The sequence below is a fragment of the Elephantulus edwardii genome, unplaced genomic scaffold (genome assembly GCF_000299155.1).
Source record: "Elephantulus edwardii isolate Elephantulus edwardi_28Jun2011 unplaced genomic scaffold, EleEdw1.0 scaffold00068, whole genome shotgun sequence".
Classification (NCBI taxonomy): domain Eukaryota; kingdom Metazoa; phylum Chordata; class Mammalia; order Macroscelidea; family Macroscelididae; genus Elephantulus; species Elephantulus edwardii.
In genome coordinates, this window is record NW_006399818.1 from 1,674,448 (window position 1) to 1,697,042 (window position 22,595).

General features: G+C 40.3%; 1 protein-coding gene and 1 pseudogene across 1 annotated transcript in view; both read right to left on the minus strand.

The window, feature by feature from the left end:
* Positions 1 to 551: 551 nt before the first annotated feature.
* The window catches only part of CCDC38 (coiled-coil domain containing 38), a 58,600-nt gene continuing 36,556 nt past the window's right edge, over positions 552 to 22,595 (minus strand). Inside the window, exons 9-13 of the mRNA XM_006888566.1 lie at positions 21,851 to 22,002; positions 16,641 to 16,776; positions 9,874 to 10,079; positions 9,241 to 9,334; positions 552 to 662 (exon numbers count right to left, since the gene is read on the minus strand). Of these exons, the coding sequence (XP_006888628.1) occupies positions 552 to 662; positions 9,241 to 9,334; positions 9,874 to 10,079; positions 16,641 to 16,776; positions 21,851 to 22,002 (699 nt within the window). The remainder of the gene's footprint in view (positions 663 to 9,240; positions 9,335 to 9,873; positions 10,080 to 16,640; positions 16,777 to 21,850; positions 22,003 to 22,595) is intronic.
* On the minus strand, positions 18,448 to 20,483 carry LOC102862020 (annotated as a pseudogene).

The following is a 22,595-nucleotide window of genomic DNA, read 5'->3' on the forward strand; positions in this document are numbered from 1 at the left end:
GATTTGTAAAATATTAAAATGTATATTTCACAATGATAAAACATGTGCAGTGAATTTTCCTGTAGATTGGTCAAGTAAACAAATTCTCGTGTCAGAATGGCCATTTTCTTACACTTCAGGGGCCATTTACATAAATTTGCATCAGTAAAGTCACTTTGGAGATACACAGATACATACATACATATACACACCCAACTGGGTGGTGGTGGTGGTGGTTAGGTACTATCCGGCTGGGACAGATCCATAGCAGACCCTCCAGCACATTTTCAGAGGTGGTTACTCGCACAGGAGATTTCCCATCCTCCCACACCCACTGGGTAGCAGCTGAAAAATACAGATATAAATGTTAAGCTTTATTGTTTGATATTTGGGAAAAAGAAAAGTTTCAGCATAAGAATAGAGCTTCCATTCCCGTACCTATGATCGTTAAAATTAAGGGTTGTCTTTTTCCAACTGGTTACGTTGGCATAGAGGGCAGACTATTACTCAAAACCAAAATATAAAAATATGCCTAAAATTTTTTGGGTAATAAAATGCCTTACGAATTATATTCAAATAAAAAAAACGTCGTCGTCCTGTGTTTTTGTCGTCTCGCTGACTAACTGTAGCTCCTTTTTGTCACCAGATAGAGGCCTTGAACGAAAGACAAGTCGTCTTCCCAACTGAAACAAAATGAAAACAAAATACTTAATACTTCAACAAGGTTATTTAAAAAAATATATAATTAAGCTGACCCTTCGGGGTTTTTCAGAGGCTGTAAATTGCACAGAGGTAGACTGCCTCCTTTTTTTCCTGGGGAGCAGTTGTTGGATTTGAACTGCTCGGTTTCAGTTTGGCAGCTCAACTCCTTGCCCACTAGGCCACCAGTGCTCCTTATAAGTAAAATTCTAATATTAATGATTTTGCAATGAATAATATAGTCTATTAAGTACAGAGAAAGATAATCTCAACATGCTTGGCAAAGTAATACATTGAGCACCTGTGTTAGAAGATAGAAGATATGTTTTATGGGTAATTGAGATTTTGTAAGGACATCAAATAGAATATATTGGTCCAGGATAGCTACTGAAAAACACGGTGTGGACAGTATTTCTTGGTAAGTTCCATAGCTGTTTTTCCTTCCTGAATTAGGTTACTTGTGTTGAACAACAGCTGGCGTTTAGATCATTAAACCAAACTAAGAACTCCTGCACTGTCGTAAATACTGATACTTGACTATTGCAAGTCTTTGCACCAAGAAATGCTTAAGAGAAAGCTCTCAAGACTTGGAAGTAAGGTCTGATGGGTGCCAACTTTACCCTGCCTCAGAAGCCAAACTGCTTGTTCAGTTATAGAAGGACTATCTTTCTCCTCCTTTCCTGTTGGCCTTTCAGACTTGAATCTCTTCCATCAACAATCTAATGTGGATCCACAAACCCATTAAAATAAAATCTTCCTAGAGTAATGGGTGGGACTCAATCTTTACCCCTGACGTATGCTCACTCAAGGATACTCACTTGAATCCACAGGAGTGAAGTGGGAGGAATACAACGGAGAAATAGGCTGAGCTTGGACATGTTCCTTCAGCACAGCTCATCTAATATGCACAGAGGGGTGGACGAGCAGGAAAGGGTTGTTGGCTCGAGGAGTAAGGCGTATGAGGACCCCTGGCCTGTTGGCTTTATCCCCATATGGGGCTAGAGTTGAATACACACACTAAGATCTGGAACGCAGGGACTTAGTGTGGACTTAGCTTGCAGCTGATGCCCATTCAAACCTAATCACAGATAGTTGGGGATGAGTTGACTGGAACCCAACCAGATGAAGAGAAGATGCTGTGAACTAGGGTGGTTTGCTGCAACCTGATAGCTTCTGGACTGTCTATTGCTTATGGATATGTGCCACACCCGCCTCGCTGTCCTCTCCGGCCACGACGCCCGTGTGACAAAATGGGACGTCAGCGCCTGTACGGGGTCTCTGACCTCAAGGATAGCATAAGAGGGAATCTTGCAAGCCCTGTGCTTGTGAGTGGGCTGATGCCTGGATATTTGTTACAGATGGGTCTTCATAATCCCGGGAAACCTCTGGAAATTAAGTTGCTTCTAGGAATTGCTTTTCTATTTTTAAGCTATGTGCTGTGATAAGAATGGGAGTTTCTGGGGAAAAATCAGGGGAACTTCACCAGAACTGGGATAAAGATTTAACTAAAGTCCTTAATCAGGAACCACTTGATGTTCCTGGAAATGATAACAAACAAGCTGAAAATATAAAAGAAATTGAGATTGTTCTTAAAAGTATAATTTTGAATATGATCTTTGAGTATGTATCTAATCCCTCTTTTGTGATACTTGCAACTCATATTCAGCAATGTAATTGTGTATTAGGAGAAAGTTTAGACTAGTTTCAACAGCAGAAAGTCATAGTTAATGAGAATAAAACAGAGAGGTTTAAGAAAAGACTCAAAAAACAAACTTCTCTAAAAGTAAAGGTCTCTTCAAGAAATAGGAAATATTACCAGATAAATAACAGGTGGTGGGAAGAAAGTACTTATAAAGGACCATATGTCCTGCCAACTCCAACACCAGTACCTCTTCCTTATACAGACGTTTTGTATTCCAAGGAAAAAGAATTGAATATTACAAGTTAACTTGGTAAAAACAAGTTAAAGGAAGTCGTATGCCTTAGTGCACATTGCCAAACAAAAACAAATTAAAATCTTATGAAACAAGTTGCAAAAGCTATTGATAAACATAGGAATGGTCCAGAGTGTAGGAAAATAGATGTTAAGATTCATTAGGCTTGGACCTTATGTGGTACAGTACAAACATGAGTACAAAGGCAAAAACAAAGGTGGCTAAGATACAGTAACACAAAGTAGGAGAGGAAAGGAAGTGAAATGTAAACCATTAACCATTGTCTAGCAGATGTCCAACATAAGGTCATTGTGTTTCTTGTTCAAAGAATGTTTAATAGCTGATGCTATTATTTAGTAATAGAAAATACTTTCTTTTTGTTTTTTCTAGTTAAAATCTTATGTGAGCTTTGTAATCACAAAATGTTGGCTGTAAGTCAAGTTTAACAAGTTTAAATGTATAAAAAGCAAGCTTTTAAGATAATAAACTAGAGCTCTCTACATCATCCTGGTGTGCAGACTCTCATTTTCGCCGACTTCGTCCCTCACCTGCTCTTCACCAAGAAACCCCTCGAGTTTCTTGTCACGACCGTGGTCGGGTGGTCGGTGACAGATATGGATAGATGATCCTTCAGAAAAAAGAGATGTGCTTGTTTTCTCAGATTACTGGTTTGATAGGGATGAACAATTGGCTATCTAAAGTATTAGGACATGAAGCATGATGTAGCTGGTTTATATGCTTTCATGAAAGTATTTGTGGTGGGATAACTGTAAGAAGAAAAAAATCCCATGATATAAATTAACAAAATATAATGTAAATGAAGGACTTTATAGAACACAATGTATATAAATGGTAAAAATATTAATTTAAAAAACCAACCCAAGAACAACAAAAGAATTACAGCCTCAAAACCAATAAAATATGGTTATGAGTCAAAGGAGTGGTATTTACTTCCTAAATAACGAACCTTGATTAATGTCAATAGTTGTGGAGGGGCTTCAGGCCTTTTGTTCATAGGGTCGCTATGAGTCATGCTTGACTCAAAGGCAATCAACAAAAACAACATGAGTAAAAAAAAAATCTCGATTCCCATCTATTAATTTCCTCAGGAACATCATTATCCAAATTATTTTTTAACCTTGGAATTTCTCTGTTTTTGCTGAATTTGTGCAGCTGAATGAATGAGGAGGCATTTAACATACATAGTCTGTCATGCCAGATGAAATTTGGTTTCTCAGAAAGTAAGTCACTGATATTTTAAACGGAATGATTTCTTTGTGTGGAGCTCTTCCCTGCATTGCACAAAGTTCCTGGCTCATGCAAAACTAAACAATAGCATATGACATTCTGTCATAACAATTGAAATGCCCTGGAGGGACTGGAATTCTTGACTTCCTTTTCTTATGTCAGAGTTTTGTTTATTTTTTTAAACTGTCAAGGATCTCCCTTGATAATCTCTGCCATTAATACTTTCTGATAAAGTGGTCTATGAAGTTAAAAACTTCTATGTTTTGATTTTCATTGTGTTAATTCAGAGCTTTGAGAATTCAAAGGTTACAATGTTCATAGTCGAAAAGGAAAGATTGATACATTAGAAAATAATGTACATATGAGAGGGCTATAGCAATAATTAACTCTTGAGGAAACAAGGCAGTAAAGTCTTGGTAGGAAATGTTCAGTTGAAATAGATATAATTAGACCCTTAAGACAAAAGACTTAACTAAAATTTTAACTTTTACTCTATTTTTTAGCTTCATTTTTTAGTTTTAATAGATCACACTGATTTATATCCTATGATCAAAATATTCAATTAACAAGTATTTCTCATCTGATTGTTGAGGTGTTATATATATTTAACCTCAACTAATAATGTAATTTTATTGTGGTGACACATACCACAACAGTTACCATTTCAGTCATGTTTATGTGTACAATTTGGTGATAATTGCATTCATTACATTGTGCAATGAGATCTAGTGGCCTAGTGTCTAAGGTGTTTTGCTGCCAACCCAAAAACAGGCAATTCAAATCTACCTGCTGCTCTAAGGGAGAAAGGTGAGTGTTTCTCCTGTGCAATTTACAGTCTTTGAGAACCTGTTGAAAGATCAGCTCTGAGTTGGTCTGAGTCTGACTCAACAGGAATGAGGAACATTTGAGTTAGTATTGTGTAATAATAATTCATTTCCAATACTTTTTTCTTCACCTAAAACAAAAACTCTATACCTCTTGCCTTTCTTTTTCCATCCCCATTTCTTCTTCACACTGACTGCTAAGTAATCTTTGGTCTATGCCTTTGCATCATCAACAACCTACTTTATGTAGATGACACATTACTTGCTGAAACTGAGGAGGACCTGAAGCACTTGCTGCAGAAGGTCAAGGACTGTAGTCTTCCATATGGATTGAAGCTCAACATCAAGAAGACAAAGATTCTCACCACAGGACCGAGTGGCAGCATCATGATGGATGGAGAAGAGATTGAGATTGTTAACAATTTCAGCTTGAAGTGCTCCACAATCAACACTCTTGGCACCAGCAGTCACGAAATCAAAAGATGAATTGCATTCGGAAAATCTGCTGTCAGGAACCTCTCCAGAGTGCTGAAGAGCAATGATGCTAGTCTAGAGACTAAGGTGCACGTATGCATCAGATCGCTGGACAATGACTAAGGATGACAGAAGAAGAATTGATGCCTTTGAGTTGTGATGCTGGAGAAGAGTCTTGAACATACCATGGACTGCCAAGAAAACAAGTAAGTCTCTCTTGGAGAGGGTGAAACCAATTTTCCCCTTGGAGGTTAGGATTTTTGAAGCTCAGTCTCACATGCTTTAGGCATGTGGCTAGGAGGGATCGATCCTTAGAGAAGGACATCATATTCAGAAGGTTGGAGGAACAGCACAGGAGAGGAAGACTCCGGAAGAGAGAGATTGATACGGTAACTGGGGAAATGGGATTAGGTGTATTGGAATCAGTGAGATTGATTCAGGATAAGGCAGGCTTCAGAGCTGCTGCACATTGGGTCACAGGCAACTCAATAGCACATAACAACCACCACAACATGTCTTTGCATACAATATTCTTTTGTGTCTGAGTTCACTCAGCATGTTTTCAAAGTTCATTCATTCAGGTGCTAAAAGATACTTGGTTTGGTTTCACCTTTTGACAATTATGCTGTAATGAACAAGTGTATCTATTTGTCTCTACTTACAATTCTTTTTTGTGTACATGTAAGAGTAGCATTGTTAGGTCAGATGCTAAGTCTGTGTATAAAGCTTTGAAAAACCACCAAAATTAGATACAGTGGCTGTACAATTTCATAGTCCCACAGATAGTGGATGAGCATCCCAGCTTCTCTACATTTTGCCAGCACTTGTACTTTTCAATTTTTCTGATAATAGCCATCCTATTAGTTGCCGGTGAGTCATTTTCAACAAGCATCAATCCCATGGTTTGATGGGACAATGCCAAGCCTAATTTACAAGGCATCTCTGGGTAGGTGTACATCAGGGTTGCATTCTTTCTCCATACCTATTCAACATATAAGGAAGCTCTATAGACCTAGTGGCAAGAAGCTGTGCTACAATCCTGAAGGGTGGTTCAAGGCCCCCAGCTGCTATGCAGGAGAAAGATGGCCAATCTCCTGTGCAACTAATTGTCTCTGAAAACCTGCTGGAGAATCAGCTATGGGTCAGTTCCGACTCTATGTTATACAACAACAACAACAACAATAGTCCAATGTGTCAGGAAGTGTGGGAATGGCACAGGATAGGACAGTGTAGATATCTATTCTTCATAGGGTTGCTGTGGGTCATACTTGACTCAATGACACCTAAAAACAATGTAAAGAATACCTTAATTCCACAACAGAAAGACAAACAATCCAAAAATTGGGCAAAGGACCCAGTCATTTCACCGAAGATAGTCAAAGGTCAGTCAACTCAACAGTTCAAATTGCAATGAAGTCAGAACCAACTCATCTGATGCTTTCCATCTTTCTCCTAAGAAACTGTTGGTTGGTTGGTTGGTTGGTTCAAATTGCCAGAGGCTTGTCCTTTGGGTTAGCAGACCCACTCGCTAGAAGTGGCCAACAGACATATGAAAAGATGCTCAACATCATTAGTCATTAGTGAAATGCAAATCCCAACCACAATGAGATACCACTTCAGACACTAGTCCCTGGGCAGCACAAAATTAGTTGAATAATAGTCAGATTAACAGGTCTTCCTTGTATGAATGTGGACAGTATCCTATCACTCACAATATTGTACTTCAGGATAGAACTTGAAATTTACTTTGACTGAATGCAACACCATTCTTCTGTTTTTCATTTCCAGCACAGGATACCATGTGAACATCTGATTCAAAGTGACCAAAGCTAGTCCATCTCATCTTACTAATGTCTAGAATGTTGATGTTTATGTTCTCCATTTCGTTTTTCATAATTTTTAGTTTTACAACATTCAAACTACATATATTTCATGCTACGATTATTAAAGAATGTTTGCCATTATTTTTCCTCATTTTGACTGACTTCCAATCCAGGTTCTACCACTATATTATAACTATTCAGAGACCTGTAGTTTAAGAAGTGGATGTCCAATCCTACTTCTTAATCTGCCTTAATCTGAAAGCTCTACTAAAGCCATGGGTAAAACTTTTTGGCATTTGACACACCAGTAGCATCCCACTATTCACTATCCCAGCAATTCAGAAATTATCTCAGTGCAGCAAACTGTCAGAAAAATGCTTTATCAATTAAAACAATATTCCCCCCAAACACAAAAACTGACAATTTAGTTTGTAATTCTAGTAGCAAATCAATCTTCACACTAGGCACCAGGCATTGGGGCTTCAGGCCTGAGGACCCAACCAACTTTTAATCACAAAGGCCCACCCACTGGTTTCTAAGTGATTTAAACAAGAGGCTCCTAGCCCACACCTGATTGTTAATTAAATAAAAAAGAACAGCCCATTTCTGACTGTTAATTAAGTTAAAAAGCCCACAACTGATTGCTAGTCAAATAAAAAAAGACCTACCTTCCAGATTCCAGCTTCTTCAAACAAGAGGCGTTCTTTACATAGTCTAGATATTAAAGTCTTATCAATTATATGGATACCAAATCTTTTCTCCCAGTCAATGGGGTTATCTCATCATTTTTTTGATAAGGTCCTGTGATGTGCTAAAGTTTTTACTTTTGATTTGTCAGTTTTCTCTTTTGCTGTTCTTATTTTTGCTGTCATTTAGTACCATGCTTTATGACAGTTTCATTTTTACATTTAGATAAATTAATTTTTGTCCATAGTTTGATTGAGGTTTGTGTCTTTTGCAAGTTGGGATCCATTTGTCCTAACATCATTGACTTACTAGACAGGTTATTTTCCTCCAAAATCTATTGGCTATAGATGTCAAAGTTGATTTCTGAAAAGTGCACATCTGTACATGGTACTTAACATGATGTTTAACAGTCAGAATAATTAAAGTTTTTTCAAGTACAATGAAGCCTGTGAGAACTGGACCTCGGGGGTGGTGGTGGTGGTTTGGTGCTGTCAAGTTGACCACAATTCATAGTGATGCTATGAACAGCAGACGTGAACCCTGCCCTGTCCTGGACCATCCTCACCGTCCCTGCTATAGGTGAGCCAATTGCTCATCCACTGTGTCATTCTCTCATTGAGAGTTTCCTTCTCTTTTGCTGCCTCTCTTAGTAGACAGACATCTGAGTTTTCCTTCTCTAATAGGTCTCACTGCTGTCAAATTTCAATTAACTCATCAGCTGACCCTCTAGTAGGTCTTCAGAGACTCTAAATCACACAGAAGGAGATTGTCCATCATTCTGCAAAGCCACTGGCGGATGCAATCCATCTGCCTTTGGTCTGGTGGTACAACTCATTTTTGAGGCTACCAGCTTCCTGTTTTACAGTTATATTGTACTTAGCTAAAAAGACGGGTAGGGAGGAGGCACACAATAAGCGCTATGTGGCGATTAGAATGATAGTCATTGCCTTCCTGAGCTATATATTTCATACTCCAACTCATAATGAAGAGAAAATCTCACCTTTTACTAAAAAGTGGGTCTCATGGAAAATGGAACTATTTGAATAATTTTAAATTGAAAATGGAGGTATTAAATTGTAACTAATTATAAATTAATAATTGTAAATTTATAATTATAAACGAATTGTAAATAATTGTAATTGTACAATTCACGGCCTCTGAAAATACGCTAGAGAGTCAGCTATGAGTCAGTTCTGAGTGGATAGCACACCACACCAACTTCTCTCTATAAACACTTGCTTAATATCTGTAGGGAGCTCTTGTGGACTACATTGTAGGGAGTTGTGCTGCTAAGCCAAAGACAGCCCCTCTCTCTGGCTGTTCAAATCCACCAGTGACTGAGGGAGAAATAAGGTCCATCTTCTGATTTGGAGCCTCTGAAAACCCACTGGAGGCTCAACTCAGAGTTGGTCCTGACTCCACACCAATGAATGAATGAAGCTGTGAACAAGAAAGATTAATTTACTGACAGTCAGTCTGGATAAATTGGATGACTACGGGATGTTTGGTTGGACATCACAGAAACACTCCACACGTTGCTACTGATGGAACTGCTGAGAAGAAAGCACAAACCTTTTTCTTTGGTTGTGAGACAGTTCTTTCCAGAGAAGCTTTGAGCCGTTCCTCCTGGTGCTTCTGTTTTTCTTTCAATTTCTCCTCACGGGCTCTGGCACAAGAGAGAAAAGATAGCCCTGTAACTATTAATTACAGATAGAAAGCAAGAAAGATGTACACCATTACTATTTCGCAGTGAGTTGGATCTGACATGATAGCCATCAGAGAGTGAGTGAGGGAACTGGTTCCTCACTGCTATTTCACTTTAAGGGCACTCCAGTGGCCTGGTGGTAAGAAGCTGTGCTGTAATCTCAAAGGTACAAGTGGTTCGAATCCACCAGCTGTGTTGTGGAAGAAGGAGCAATCTCCTAACCAATTCACTGCCTCTGAAAACACGCTGGAGAATCAGCTGGTGGCCTACATCGTAGAGAGTTGTGCTGCTAACCCAAAGACAGCCCTTCTCTCTGGCTGTTCAAATCCACTAGAGACTGAGGGAGAAAGATGGGGCATCTTCTGATTTATAGCCTCTGAAAACCCATTGGAGGGTCAACTCCGAGTTGGCTCTGACTTCACACCATGTGGAATCCAAGCAAAACCAGAGCTTATTACAAGAAGGCATTCATTGAACTGATACTGTAAGGCATTAAGTACTTTAGCCTCCGCTCTTTCTGCTTCTGTTTCTCTATTGCCTCCACATGTTCTTTGGGAACAGATTCGATGAGATCACTTAGTTCCACCAGGCGAGACTCCACTTTGACCAGCTTTTGAACCGGGTTAAGACTGCCAACCTCAGCATCTCCTATGCAGACTCTGTACACTTGATTGATTTTTTTATTAAGAGATTCAATCAACTTTTCCTAAGATTGGGAAGAAATGAGAAAGAGAAAACTTTACATTACTTACTACTCATTTAACAAGTGTAATTTTTTTATAAAAAAAACCCAACCCAAATTATCAATAAAGTATTTTAATACTTTGAAATAAATAGTTCATTTTTCACACACACACACACACGTAAAATGTTTTACCTTAATACAATGAAAAGACATGCTAATTGTTTCCCTTCTTTTTTGGACTAGGGATACTTTTAATACTATATTATAGAGGGGTGAGAGAATGGAGCAGTGATACTTAATCTATAAAGACTGATAGCCAGATCATTATAATATTATATCTAGGACTATTTTCCTAAAAAATATTTCAGTCTAGATATGAAAAGTAATTATAACAAGACAGAAAACTTTTTTCTTCTTGGTTATTTTGTGTGGCTGATTCCCTGAGCACTGAAGAAGATATATTCTGGGACCAATAAACTTCCCAATTGTAATCCTAAAATTGTTGGCAACTTGTACGATAATTATTTCTGTATCTTATCTCTTTTTTTAGGCTAAGCACCTGGAGAGGAGGGGCTACTTTTGATGCTTAAACTTTTATGTAGGAAACAATGCCTTGAAAAACAACAACAAAGTCCTCTCAGTGGTATGTCACTAGGAGAAGATACTCCTTGGAGAGGACATCATCCTTGGAAAAGTGGAGGGGCAGCAAAGGAGAGAAAGATGCTCAACCAGGTGGAGTGACACAGTGACTGCAGCAATGGGCTCGAGTGTGTCGGAGATTGTGAGGTTGGCACAGGATAGGACAGGGTTCCGATATATTACTCATAGGGTTGCTATGATTTGTACTAGATGGCACCTAACAACGTCATTGCCACAGATTCCAAACCAGCTCATAGCAGACCCTTGGGGGGCTTTCTGAGAAGAGCCTTTCTCAACTGGTAGATCTGAAGCACCAGAGCTTAGGGTTGTTGTTGTTATGTGCTGTCGAGTCATTTGCGACTCATAGCGACCCTATGTACAACAGCCCTAAACCGTGCTCTATCCTGTGCCAATCGCATTGCCTCTGACACACCCATCCTGATTACCCCAGTCACTGAACAATACACCTCATAGAGGGTCTTCCCCTCCTGCGCTGTCTCTCAACTATACCCAGCATGATGTCCCTCTCTAAAGACCTGTCTCTCCTTAAAACATGTCCAAAGTATGTCAGACAAAGCCCCAGAATCCTTGCCTCCAAGGAGTAGCCTGGTTTAACCCTCTCTGGGATGAATCTGTTTGTTTTCTTGGCAGTCCATGGTACATTCAATACTCTTCTCCAGCACCACAGCTCAAAGGCGTCAATTCTCCTTCTATCCTCCCTAGTCATTGTCCAACTCTCTGATGCATAACAAGTGATTGCAAAAATCATGGCCTGTATCAGGCGGACCTTAGTCTCCAGAGAGATACCGTTGCTCTTGAGTACTTTAGAGAGGCCCCTAACCGCAGACTTTCCCATCGCAATATGTTTTTTGATTTCATGGCTACTGGTGCCAAGAGTGTTGACTGTGGAGCCGAGCAAACTGAAGCTGTGAACAATCTCAATCTCTTCGCCATCCATCCTGATGCTACCGATTGGTCCAGTGGTGAGGATCTTTGTCTTCTTGACATTGAGCCTGAGTCCATACTGAAGGCTGCAGTCCTTGACCCTCTGCAGTAAGTGCATGAGGTCCTCCTCAGTTTCAGCAAGCAGGGTTGTGTCACCTGCATAACGGAGATTGTTAATAGATCTTCCACCAATCCTAATGCCATGCTTCTCCTCATAGAGCCCAGCCTCTCGGGTAATCTGCTCTGCATACAGGTTGAAAAGGTATGGGAACAGGACACATCCCTGGCGTACACCCTTCCCAATTTTGAACCATGCAGTGTTACCCTGCTCTGACTACGGCCTCTTGATCCAAGTATAAGTTTCACATTAGCACGATTAAATGTTCTGGGATTCCCATTCTTCTCAGAGTCAGCCACAGTTTGTTATGAGCTTGGGGTTAGCAACCTGCAATTCCCTGCAGACGACACCGCCAGAGTGCCCTGCTTTGTACACTTAGTAAGAGCCTTTCACATAACTATACACTTGTTAAATGCTGACTCAGTGACTAAATGCATTCTCCCATTGTGTGTGTGTGTGTGTGTGTGTGTGTGTGTGTGTGTGTGTAATTCCCCGCATGCATTTCAAAGTGAGTCAATAACAAAAAAGGCAACTCCATCTTAAGGTGTAGCCAGGGTAATCTTTAGGAGGAAGGAAATAAGACTTAGTCTCCCATATTTTGGGCATACTGTTTGCAAGAGCCAATCCCTGGAGAAGGAAGTCAGCGGATCAGTGAAATAAAAGCAGAGACTCCGTGAAAGAGAGGAAGATCCTCTAGGGGATGAACTGACGCGGTGACTACAACAGTGGGTTTGAACACAGCAGATACTGTGACAACGGCGTATTGTGAGCAAGGTTTCATTCTGTTGTGCACAGATCACGAGTTGCAGCTAACTCGATAGCACCTAACAACAGCTTTCACTGTGTATTCATTCAGACCCCCTTGCAGTATTTCTAAGTCACCATCTGTGATGTCGAAAGTGTTGGCTAAGGTCACACTTTGCTGGCCCCAGTGTCTGGCCGCTGGGACTCTGTGGCAGTAGCCACCCTGGAGCTGGAGTCATCTATTCCAGCTCACCTACTCTCCTATTAGTGCCCGGCACTCATAGTTAAAAAGAACTCTGTAAACCGCTGGGAAAGTAAACGGCGTTACTGGACATGCCCTCACTCAGTTTCTGCTTTTCAGGAAACTGAGAACCACATAAGGCAAGACAAAGGACTTGAGACGACTGTGGCTCCCAGCCCTGGCACAAATGCCCTGCAGATCACGTGCTTTTAAAAGCAGAGATCTGATGCCAAAACTCTGTCTCTTCAATACCTTATTTAACAGAACATTTGATTGTAGTGTTTGCGCTAAAGGTCTCTGTGGTGTCAGGAAGCTTGGTGATTGGCTTTATTAGCCCCTGCTGGTTGAATGATCGCCAGCTACCTTAACTTCAGTCACATGGGTTTACAAATCCTTAACAGCTGTGGAACGGATATAAGAGAGCACTTCCTTCATCAACCTATGTTATGCAGATACACAATCCTGTTTGCTGAAACTGAGGAGGACTTGAAGTGCTTGCTGCAGAAGGCCAAGGACTGCACCTTCAATATGGGTTGAAGCAACATCAAGAAAACAAAGATTCTCAACACTAGGTCAATTGGCAGCATTATGATAGATGGTGAAGAGATTGAGATTGTTAACAGCTTAAGTTTGCTTGGCTCTACAATCAACACTCTTGGTATCAGCAACCAGGAAGTAAAAAAATGAAGTGCATTGGGAAAGTCTGCTGTCAGGGTCCTCTCCAGAGTACTGAAGAGCAGCAGTGTCAGTCTGGAGAGTAAGGTGTGCCTGATCCAGGCCATGTGTGTGTTTTTTTGTTGTTGTTGTTGTTGATTGCGGTCGAGTCGAGAACAACTCATAGCAACCCTATGAACAAAAGACCTTAAACCTTTCTGTAACTATCATCATTTCTCAAAATTCATAGAGTTTTCAGAGGCATGTTGTTTAGGAAGTGAATGCCACACCTATAGTCTTCACAATTACTTGCTATGTATCAGAAAGCTGGACAATAACAAGGGATGATAGAGAAGAACCTTTGAGCTGTGGTGCTGAAGAAGAGTATTGAATATACCATGGGCTGCCAGGAGAATAAACAGGTTCATCCTGGAGAGGGTGAGAACAGACTGGCTGCTCCTTGAAAGCAACTATTTTGAAACTTCATTTGACATATTTTAGGCATGTTGTGAGGAGGGACCAGTCTTTGGAGAGGGTCATCATGCTTGGGAAGGTGGAGGGACAGTGCAAGAGAGGAAGACCCTCGATAAGATGAATTTATTCAGTGACTGGAGTAATGAGGGTAGCTGTGTCAGAGACAATAAGGTTGGCACAGGATAGAGCAGGTTTCAGAGCTGTTGCAACTCCACGGCACATAACAACAACAACATACCAAGTAATAGTTCTGAGAAAAAGCAACTCTAGTATGAGAATGTTTAGCAGCTTTGGAGATTTCTTGAAGGAGAACTCTGAATATTTAGAAAGAGCTTTACGCATGGCAGTGGCCACTCAGGATGTCCTTCATAAAAGTTCCCTTTGTCAAACAGGAGAAGAAAAATGGATTATTTTCTTTAAAAAGTAAGACAAAAAATAAGAGAGACAAATGATATTAAAGAAAGTAATTGTGTATCAAAAAGAAAGTAAGGGAGAGCTTGGCCTTCAGCCCAAAAGGCAAAAAAGAAAAAGGAAATAAAGCTCTCTCTGGCCATTGGCTTAAGGACAGCAAGGAAATGAACTATCAGCTGATTCTAGGGACTGCCACCAGATGGCAGACCCAGCCCAGCATACTTCAGAGGAGAGGCTGCCAAGGAAAGCTGCAAAGGATGCCAACCCCTCCCATCCTCCCAAGGTAAGTGGGACAGGGCTATGGAAGACTGAATACCAGGATTAGAGCTCTGGATGCTTTTGAACAGTTGAGTGGGGAGGGACCACAGCAATGTCTTAAGCAGACTCATCATATTAAAGCTGGGTAGAAACAGAGGAGCCGGGGGAGGGAGAGATGTGTCTAGATGTCACTTAGACTCCTTTCCAACTCAGTGATTCTGTAGTTCTAATCCATGTTGTATTGTACTCTGTGCTGACTTAATCCTCCTGATGGAACTTGACCAGCTTTCTTTGTGGAAGGATAACAAAGGCCAGAAATGAATATGCTCACAAATGAAACAATGGAATAGCATAAGGAAATAGAAATGAGCAAAACAATTGCTATGCAACAGAACACGGATCAATCAAATTTATAATTTTGAGAGAAAGAAACTGGACACTTTACATGATCACTCTTTTTTGAACTTCAAAAACAAGAATGCTAATGGTCATATCTGCAGGATGGTGAAGATGAGGTTTCTGGGTGCTGGTCATGCTCGGTTCCTGATTCCTTAATCTGGGGCGTGTGTGTATGTATACATAAGTGTGTTCACTTTGAAAAAATTCCATATGATACACATGATTTGTGATGTTTTCTATGTTTTATTATTACATTATACTGGAAATGAACATTTTATCTAAAAATAAAATTGAATCAAGGAAAAATATTTTTTAGGAGATTCAGGAGTTCTGGTTACACAGTTTGTTTCATGTTGGGCTACTAACAAAAGGTGGGAGTTTGAATCTACCAGATGCTTTTCTGAAGAACAGGCGGTCTTATCCTGTTAAGATTTACTGCCTTAGAAACCCATGGAGGATTTTTATAACTTGGAACCAACTCAACAGTAGTGGGTTTAGTTTCATTTTTAGGTACAGTTGCTGTTATGTAGTGTTGAGTCAGGACGGACTCATAGCTGGCCCTCCAGTGGGTTTTCAGAAGCAGGAAATAGGACGGAAGGAAATTACCCATCTTTCACCCACAGAGCCGCTGGTGGATTCAAACTGCCTACCTCTGGGTTGCCTATTTGACAGTTATTGTTGTGTTGTTGTTGTTATTAGGTATGCTATTATTACTGTTGGGTGCCATCAAGTCAAGTATGGCTCACAGCGACCCTGTGAACAACCGCTGTGAAGCCTGTCCCCTCCTGTGCCATCCTCACCCTCTGCGACACACTTCTGCCTGCTGCTGTAATCACTGTGTCAATCCATCTCGTTGAGGGCATTCCTCTCTCTTGCGGACGCTCTGCCTTTACAAGCACGATATCCCCTTCCAAATAACAGCCTCTCCTAGCAACATGCTCAAAATATGTGAGATGAAGTTGTGCCATCCATGCCTCCAAGGAGCACACTGGCTGTGCTTTTTCTAAGACGTCTGTTTTCTTGGCCATTTGTGGGATATTCGGTGTCTTCTCCAACACCAGAACTCAAAAACATCAGTTCGTCTATTATTTTTATTCACTGTCTGGCTATCAGATGCACAGCAAGCGATTGAAAAACCATGCATGGTCTGAATCAAGTGCACCTTAAGTCTTCAAATTGTTATCCTTGCTACTCAGTAATTTGGAGAGATCCCTGACAGTGGATTTGCCCAATGCAATGTCTCCTAATCTCCCTGATTGCTGGTAGCAAGGGTGCTGATTGTGGATCCCAGTAATCTGAAATCACAGGTGCTTTGCTATGGAGTCCATCTGCGCAGACCCTGAATCCATTACAAGCTCTCTGTTGGTCAAATTTTTCATTTTCATTTTCAGTTTATTCAGGGCTTCTTCTGTTCATTACTTGCTCCCACTAATGCCAGTCATGGAACAACTTGCCCTTTGTCTGGAAGAGGTGTATTTATAGGGAGGAAAGCTCAATACTATAATACCTCAAGCCACGTATTAAGATGTGCATGCTTTCTACCAACTTACTTCAGTTAACTACTATACACTGACAAGATGTAATTTTCTTTCTCTCCCATCAGTCTAGGATTTGTGATGGACTTTATTAAAATGCTTAGTACACAGCAAATGGAAATTATTATTATCATGAGCTAAAAATACCACAGACAAAGAATTACCTGGATTTCGGAATTAAATTCTCCAAAACTGAACAGCCTAGACCTTAATTTCAGTTCTGCTGCTTTTTCTTCTTCTCTCAAGCAGTTAGCCTTAAGCATTTCCTTTTGCTCCACAAGAAACTCTATGTTGGCATTTCTGTGGCAAAAGAAGAAAGAGACCCTTGTCTGTAATTCTGGTGTAGGGACAAAACCTTCAGTCAGGAGTTTGAACATTCTTTCCAGATTATGTGTCAACAGCCTACACACAGTCTATACTTAAAAATATTGACAAAGTACATTCAGCTTTTCAAGTCAGAGGGATTAATGAAAAAGTACAGCTTTTAATATCTATCAAGACACGTTTTATTCCCCTCCCTTGTTTTTGTGGGTCCTCTGTATTCCTCCACGTGGAGTGGGAGAGTGGAGATGTTAGGAAATCAAGTCATAATACACTGCTAGTATGAAAATCATCTTAAACATGTCTGATAATCAGAATATTTAGTGATCTAAAGTGAATATTGGACATTGTTATGAAAGAAATCAAACAAATAAATATTGACATATTAGGTATTGGTGAAGTGAGATGGCTTGGCATGGGACATTTTGACTCAGATGATCATATGATCTACTATACCAGAGTTGAAAAGGTGAGAAAAAATGGGGTTGCTTTCATAATTAAAAAAGTTATTTCTAGATCCATCTTGAAGTACAATGTGGTGAGTGACAGGATAATATCCATAGGCATACAAGGAATTCCAGTGAATGCCACTATAATTCAAATATATGCACCAACAACTAGAGCCAAAGAGAAGGAAATAGAAGATTTCTACCAACTTTTGCAGTCAAAAATCAATCGAACATGCAATCAAGATGCATTAATAATAATCGGTGACTGGGAATAGGGAAGAACAATCAGTAGTTAGAAAACATGGACTCAGTGACAGAAATGAAGTTGGAGATAGAACAACAGAATTCTGCACATTCAATGATTTATTCATCCCAAATACCTTTTATAAGCAACACAAACACAGGCTATACACATGGATTTCACCTGATGGTAAGAACAGGAATAAAAGAAGGTGGAAGGAGTATACAGAGTCATTGAACCAAAAGGAATTGGCTGACACAGAAGAATTTCATGAAACAATGTATGAACAAGAGCCTGTGGTAATGAAACAGGAAGTTCAAGTTGATCTGAAAGAATTGGAAAAAAAGCAAGGCTCCAGGAACGGACAGCATACCAATTGACATATTTCAACAAACAGACATTGCCCTGAATGCACTCATTAAGTTGTGCCAAGATATCTGGAAGACAACCACCTGGCCAACTGACTGGAAGAGATGTATATTTGTTCCCATCCCAAAAGTGACCCAACAGAGTGTGGAAGTTATCAAACAATACCATTAATACCACATGCAAGCAAGAGTTTGTTGAAAATGATCCAAAAACGACTGGAGCAGTACATCAACAGAGAACTGCCAGGTGTGCAGACAGGTTTAGAAGAGGCCATGGTACTAGAGATATTATAGCTAATGTTACACGGATCATGGCTGAAAGCAGAGAGTACCAGAGGAATGTCTATGTGTTTTATTAACTATGCAAAGGCATTTGACTGCGTAAATCAAAACTGGCTGACTCTGAGAAGAATGGGAATCCATTCTGGATCATGCTAATGCAAAATCTATACTTGGACCAGGAGGCAGTCGTCAGAACAGAGCAAGGAGAGACACTGCATGGTTCAAAATCAGGAAGGGTGTACACAAGGGATGTATTCTGTCACCATACCTTTTCTTTTTTCTCTTACTAGACAGCCTTATTTCATTTTTATTATGCCAAGAATTCATAGGGAATGGGTTCCAGCATCTCGGGCCCCTTTCCATTCTTTCTCACAAAGTTTGCCTCTTTGCGAGGTGGCGGCGGGAGGGGAGCGGGCTGGCATTTCAGCTGGACTCAAGCGCCTTTCTCCTTGCCTGCCTTCTTTCTCTGATCATTTTCCTTCACTCATTTCAGGAAGCTGTATCTGAGAGTGCTTAATATTCCCAGCGTGCACATTACTTTGCTTGGCAAGAATTTTACCCTTAACTTGTTTGTTCACAACGATGCCAACAGCATGCTGGGTAGCACTGTGACTCTTCCGGTTTTGCCATGGTAACATTTGTGAGGCATTCCTTTTAGAACAATGCCCATTCCTTTGACGTCTACAATATCTCCTGTCTTGTAGATTCACATATAAGTGGCCAAAGGAAGAAATCCATGTTTCCTAAAGGGCCTCTCCTCTTTCCCTTTATGTTCGTCATTTTGGTGGATCACTGCAGGATGGTGATTCCAGCCAAAAAGGAGCCTCCATACTTTTTCAGTCTATTTGCAGAACAGACTATCTGGGAGGCTGGGCTATATTTGGAGGAGTGTGACACAGATGACACAATCCTGCATGCTGAAACTGAGGAGCACTTGAAGTGCTTGCTGCAGGGGGCCAAGGACTGCAGCCATCAATATGGATTGAAGCTCAACATCAAGGAAACAAAGATTCTCACCACTGGGCCGATTGGCAGCATCATGATAGATGGTGAAGAGATTGAGATTATTAAGAGCTTCAGTTTGCTTGGTTCCCCAATCAACATTCTTGGTACCATTGGCCAGGAAATCAAGAGATGAATTGCATTTGGAAAGTCAGCTGTCAGGGACCTCTACAGCATACTGGAGAGCAACAATGTCAGTCTGTAGACTAAGGTATGCCTGATCCAGACCATAGTCTTTGCAATTGCTTGCTATGCATCAGAGAGCTGGAAAATTACTAGGGATGATAGACAGAGAATTGATGCCTTTGAGCTGTGGTGCTGGAAAAGAGTGTTGAGTATACCATGAACTGTCAGGAGAACAAACAGGTTCATCCAAGAGAAGGTGAAACCAGGCTGCTTCTTGGAGGTAAGGATTTTGAAGCTTTGTATGACATACTTGGGACATATTGTAAGGAGGGACTGATCCTTGGAGAGGGACATCGTGTTTGGAATGGTGGAGGGATGGAGAAAGAGAGGGAGACCATAGATGAGATGGATTGATACAGTGACTGGGATAATGAGGGTAGGTGTGTCAGAGACAGTAAAGTTGGCACAGGATAGAGGAAGTTCCAGGGCTATTGTACGTAAGGGCACTAGGAGTTGTAAACAACTCAACAGCACATAACAACAACAAAGGGAATATCCCAAGTGGTAGGAAAAATTATCATGTTCAGCTGCTAACAGAAAAGTTGGTGGTTTGAGTTCCCAGTGGAACCTTGTAAGAAAAACCTGGCATGAAGTTTATCTCTTGGCATGGCTTTTCTATCTGTGAAGAGGCAGGACTATGTGAGTGAAGATTGCTGGTTTATCCACCAAAGAGTTGGTTATCTACCATTCCACAAGGGGATTGGCCAGTCTCAACAATCTACAAGAGGGTTGTCTAGCCTCACCAATAAATTGAACAGCTCTAGCTACAGAGAATAGGAATCTTCCCCTACCAGAAGAGATGGAATTCTTCCTCCACAGAGAAGAGAGATTTCCCTCAACCTGGTGAAATATAGGACATGCTTCTGGACAGCATCAGCAGCAGCAGCCATGGCTGAACCGGAGAATTGATGGGAGGTGAGATGAGACCTTAGAGGAGGTTGTGGGGGTGTATGTGACAATATCGGCAGGACTGAGAATTTGTTGGACAATTGAGTGTTGAACCAATGTTGGTAGGTCTGAGAACTTTGTTGGACAATTGGGTGGAGAGCTAATATTGGCAGGACTGAGAACTTTTGACAATTGGGGAGGAAGACAATACTGAGAATCTGGGAACACGTAGAGTCATGAAGCTTGAGGCTGATGTACCTGTATGCACATTTTGAGAGCTGTCTTGACTGTATTCCACTATTAATCTGAATTATAACCTTCTGATTCCCTAATATGGTGTGGTCTGTGAACTATCACATTGGATTTTGGGCCCACCAGAGCAGTCAGACTGGTATTGAGAGGAGTAGAAAGAGGTATGAGAGCATGGTGGACGTGTATGATCTCATGGGAATTGGTTTTGTGTTATTGATGCTGTGGACAGAGACAGTTTCCCTTTATTAAGCTAGTAAATGCCAGATGGCCATCCCCATGTGGCACTTGCTCTTTTTTACACCAGGTTTGTTTTTATTGAAACCCAACAAAACACAAGAGTTTTGAAAACCTATGGAGCATAATTCTACTCTGACATACACAAGATCACTGTGCATTTGGGAGTTAGCTCATTGGCAACTGGTTTCTTTAAAGATTAAAAATACAGAAAATATTCCCGACTCCTTTGCCTAGCCATTCTGGTAAAGATACCTTAGAGAGATGTTGATACAGATTTTTTCCTTCCTGCCTGACTAAACATTTCACTTCTCCACCCTCACCACACTGCAAATCATAGTCTGGGGCTGGAAACCACATGCTATGAAAATTGGGAAAAGGGCAAGGTAATTACAGTGGTAATGAATTGTGTAAAAGTAATTTTTAAGTTTTTACCTTCTGAGCAAGTTAATGTGCTTTAATATGAAATGCCATTGGACCTATTGTTTTTAAAGATTGCCATTTTATGGCCCAGCAAATCGTTTGGTAAAAGAGTTTACACATTTTTACAACATGTATGTGTAAAAATCGATTCACTTCCTTTTTATTTTATATTTTCCAGAGTTATAATCATATAAGATTTTCCAGTAGAAAGAAATTTTCTGAATCATTAAATCCAACTTCTCTTTCTTTAGAGAAATCCCATATCTTACCCCCATATGTTGATATTTGCATTTCAAAATTATGTATTTAGTCTCAAGAAAGAGCTATTTTGCTGTGTAAAATGCACTCATCAGCACTATCATCCAAAATTATTTGATTAAAGAGATGACAGCTAGCCTGGTGACACGTTGAAAACTATACTGGACCAAAAGTAAGATGGTTAAGCACCATTTTAATTCTTTTAATCATCAAATGATAATTAAATTATGATTCTTTTAAACTATCTTCTGTTATTGCTAGCTAGAGAAATATTTTTAAAAATGAAAAGATTGTAGAGGTAAAAGTTCAATGGTGAAAGTGTAACTTCACCTTTTACAATGAAATGAGAAATATACATATCTCAGCTTTAATTCTAGAATAACAAAGAGGAAGGCTCATCCATTAATTGGTCAGAACTAGTCTCTGATTAGTATTCACCATAGAGAATAAATCTTGTTTCAGGGACTTACATTTTATCCTGAATAAGTTTTTCTCTTTTATTCACATCTTCAAGATTTTCATCTACATCTTGGGAGTATTGGATCAAAGTAAGATTCTGCTCTTCCAGCTCTGTGAGTACCTGAAGCAGCTCTTCGGGTTCTCTGAAATACAGCTCAGGTTCCTACTCAACCAACAATGAATAACATCATTCACTGGAAAAGATGTTACCTATGACTTGTGATTTAACTAGACAAATACAGTGAAGGAAAGGAACCCTGTTCTGATCATGAGGGAGGTGTGGTGTGGGCAGAATGACATCTATTTCCAGGGTAGAACTGGCTCTCAAGAAGAGGCTCTTTGGGGGTGTGTATTGGAGGTAGGCATATGTGAGGTGTTTCAGAAGGGAAATAAAATACTATTGCACCAGTCCTGACTCATAGCAACTCTACAGGATAGAAGAGAACTGCCCTATAGGGTTTCCAAAGCTGCAATCTTTATAGAAACAGATTGCTACATCTTTCACCCATGCAGTGGCTGGTGAGTTCAAACTGATGACTTTTTGGTTGGGTTTATTCAATGCACCACTCAGGCTCAAGGGGAAAAGCAAAAGGAAGAAAGGGGTGAGAAAAAGAGAAAGAATGAGGAAGGATAGGGCATGAGCAGAGGGAAGAGGCAGGAAGAAGAATGAAAGATAGGCTTGAGAAAAAAGGGAGGAGGAGAACACAGGTGTGAAGTTTATACCCCTCTTTACACATTTTCATGATCTTCTCTTTT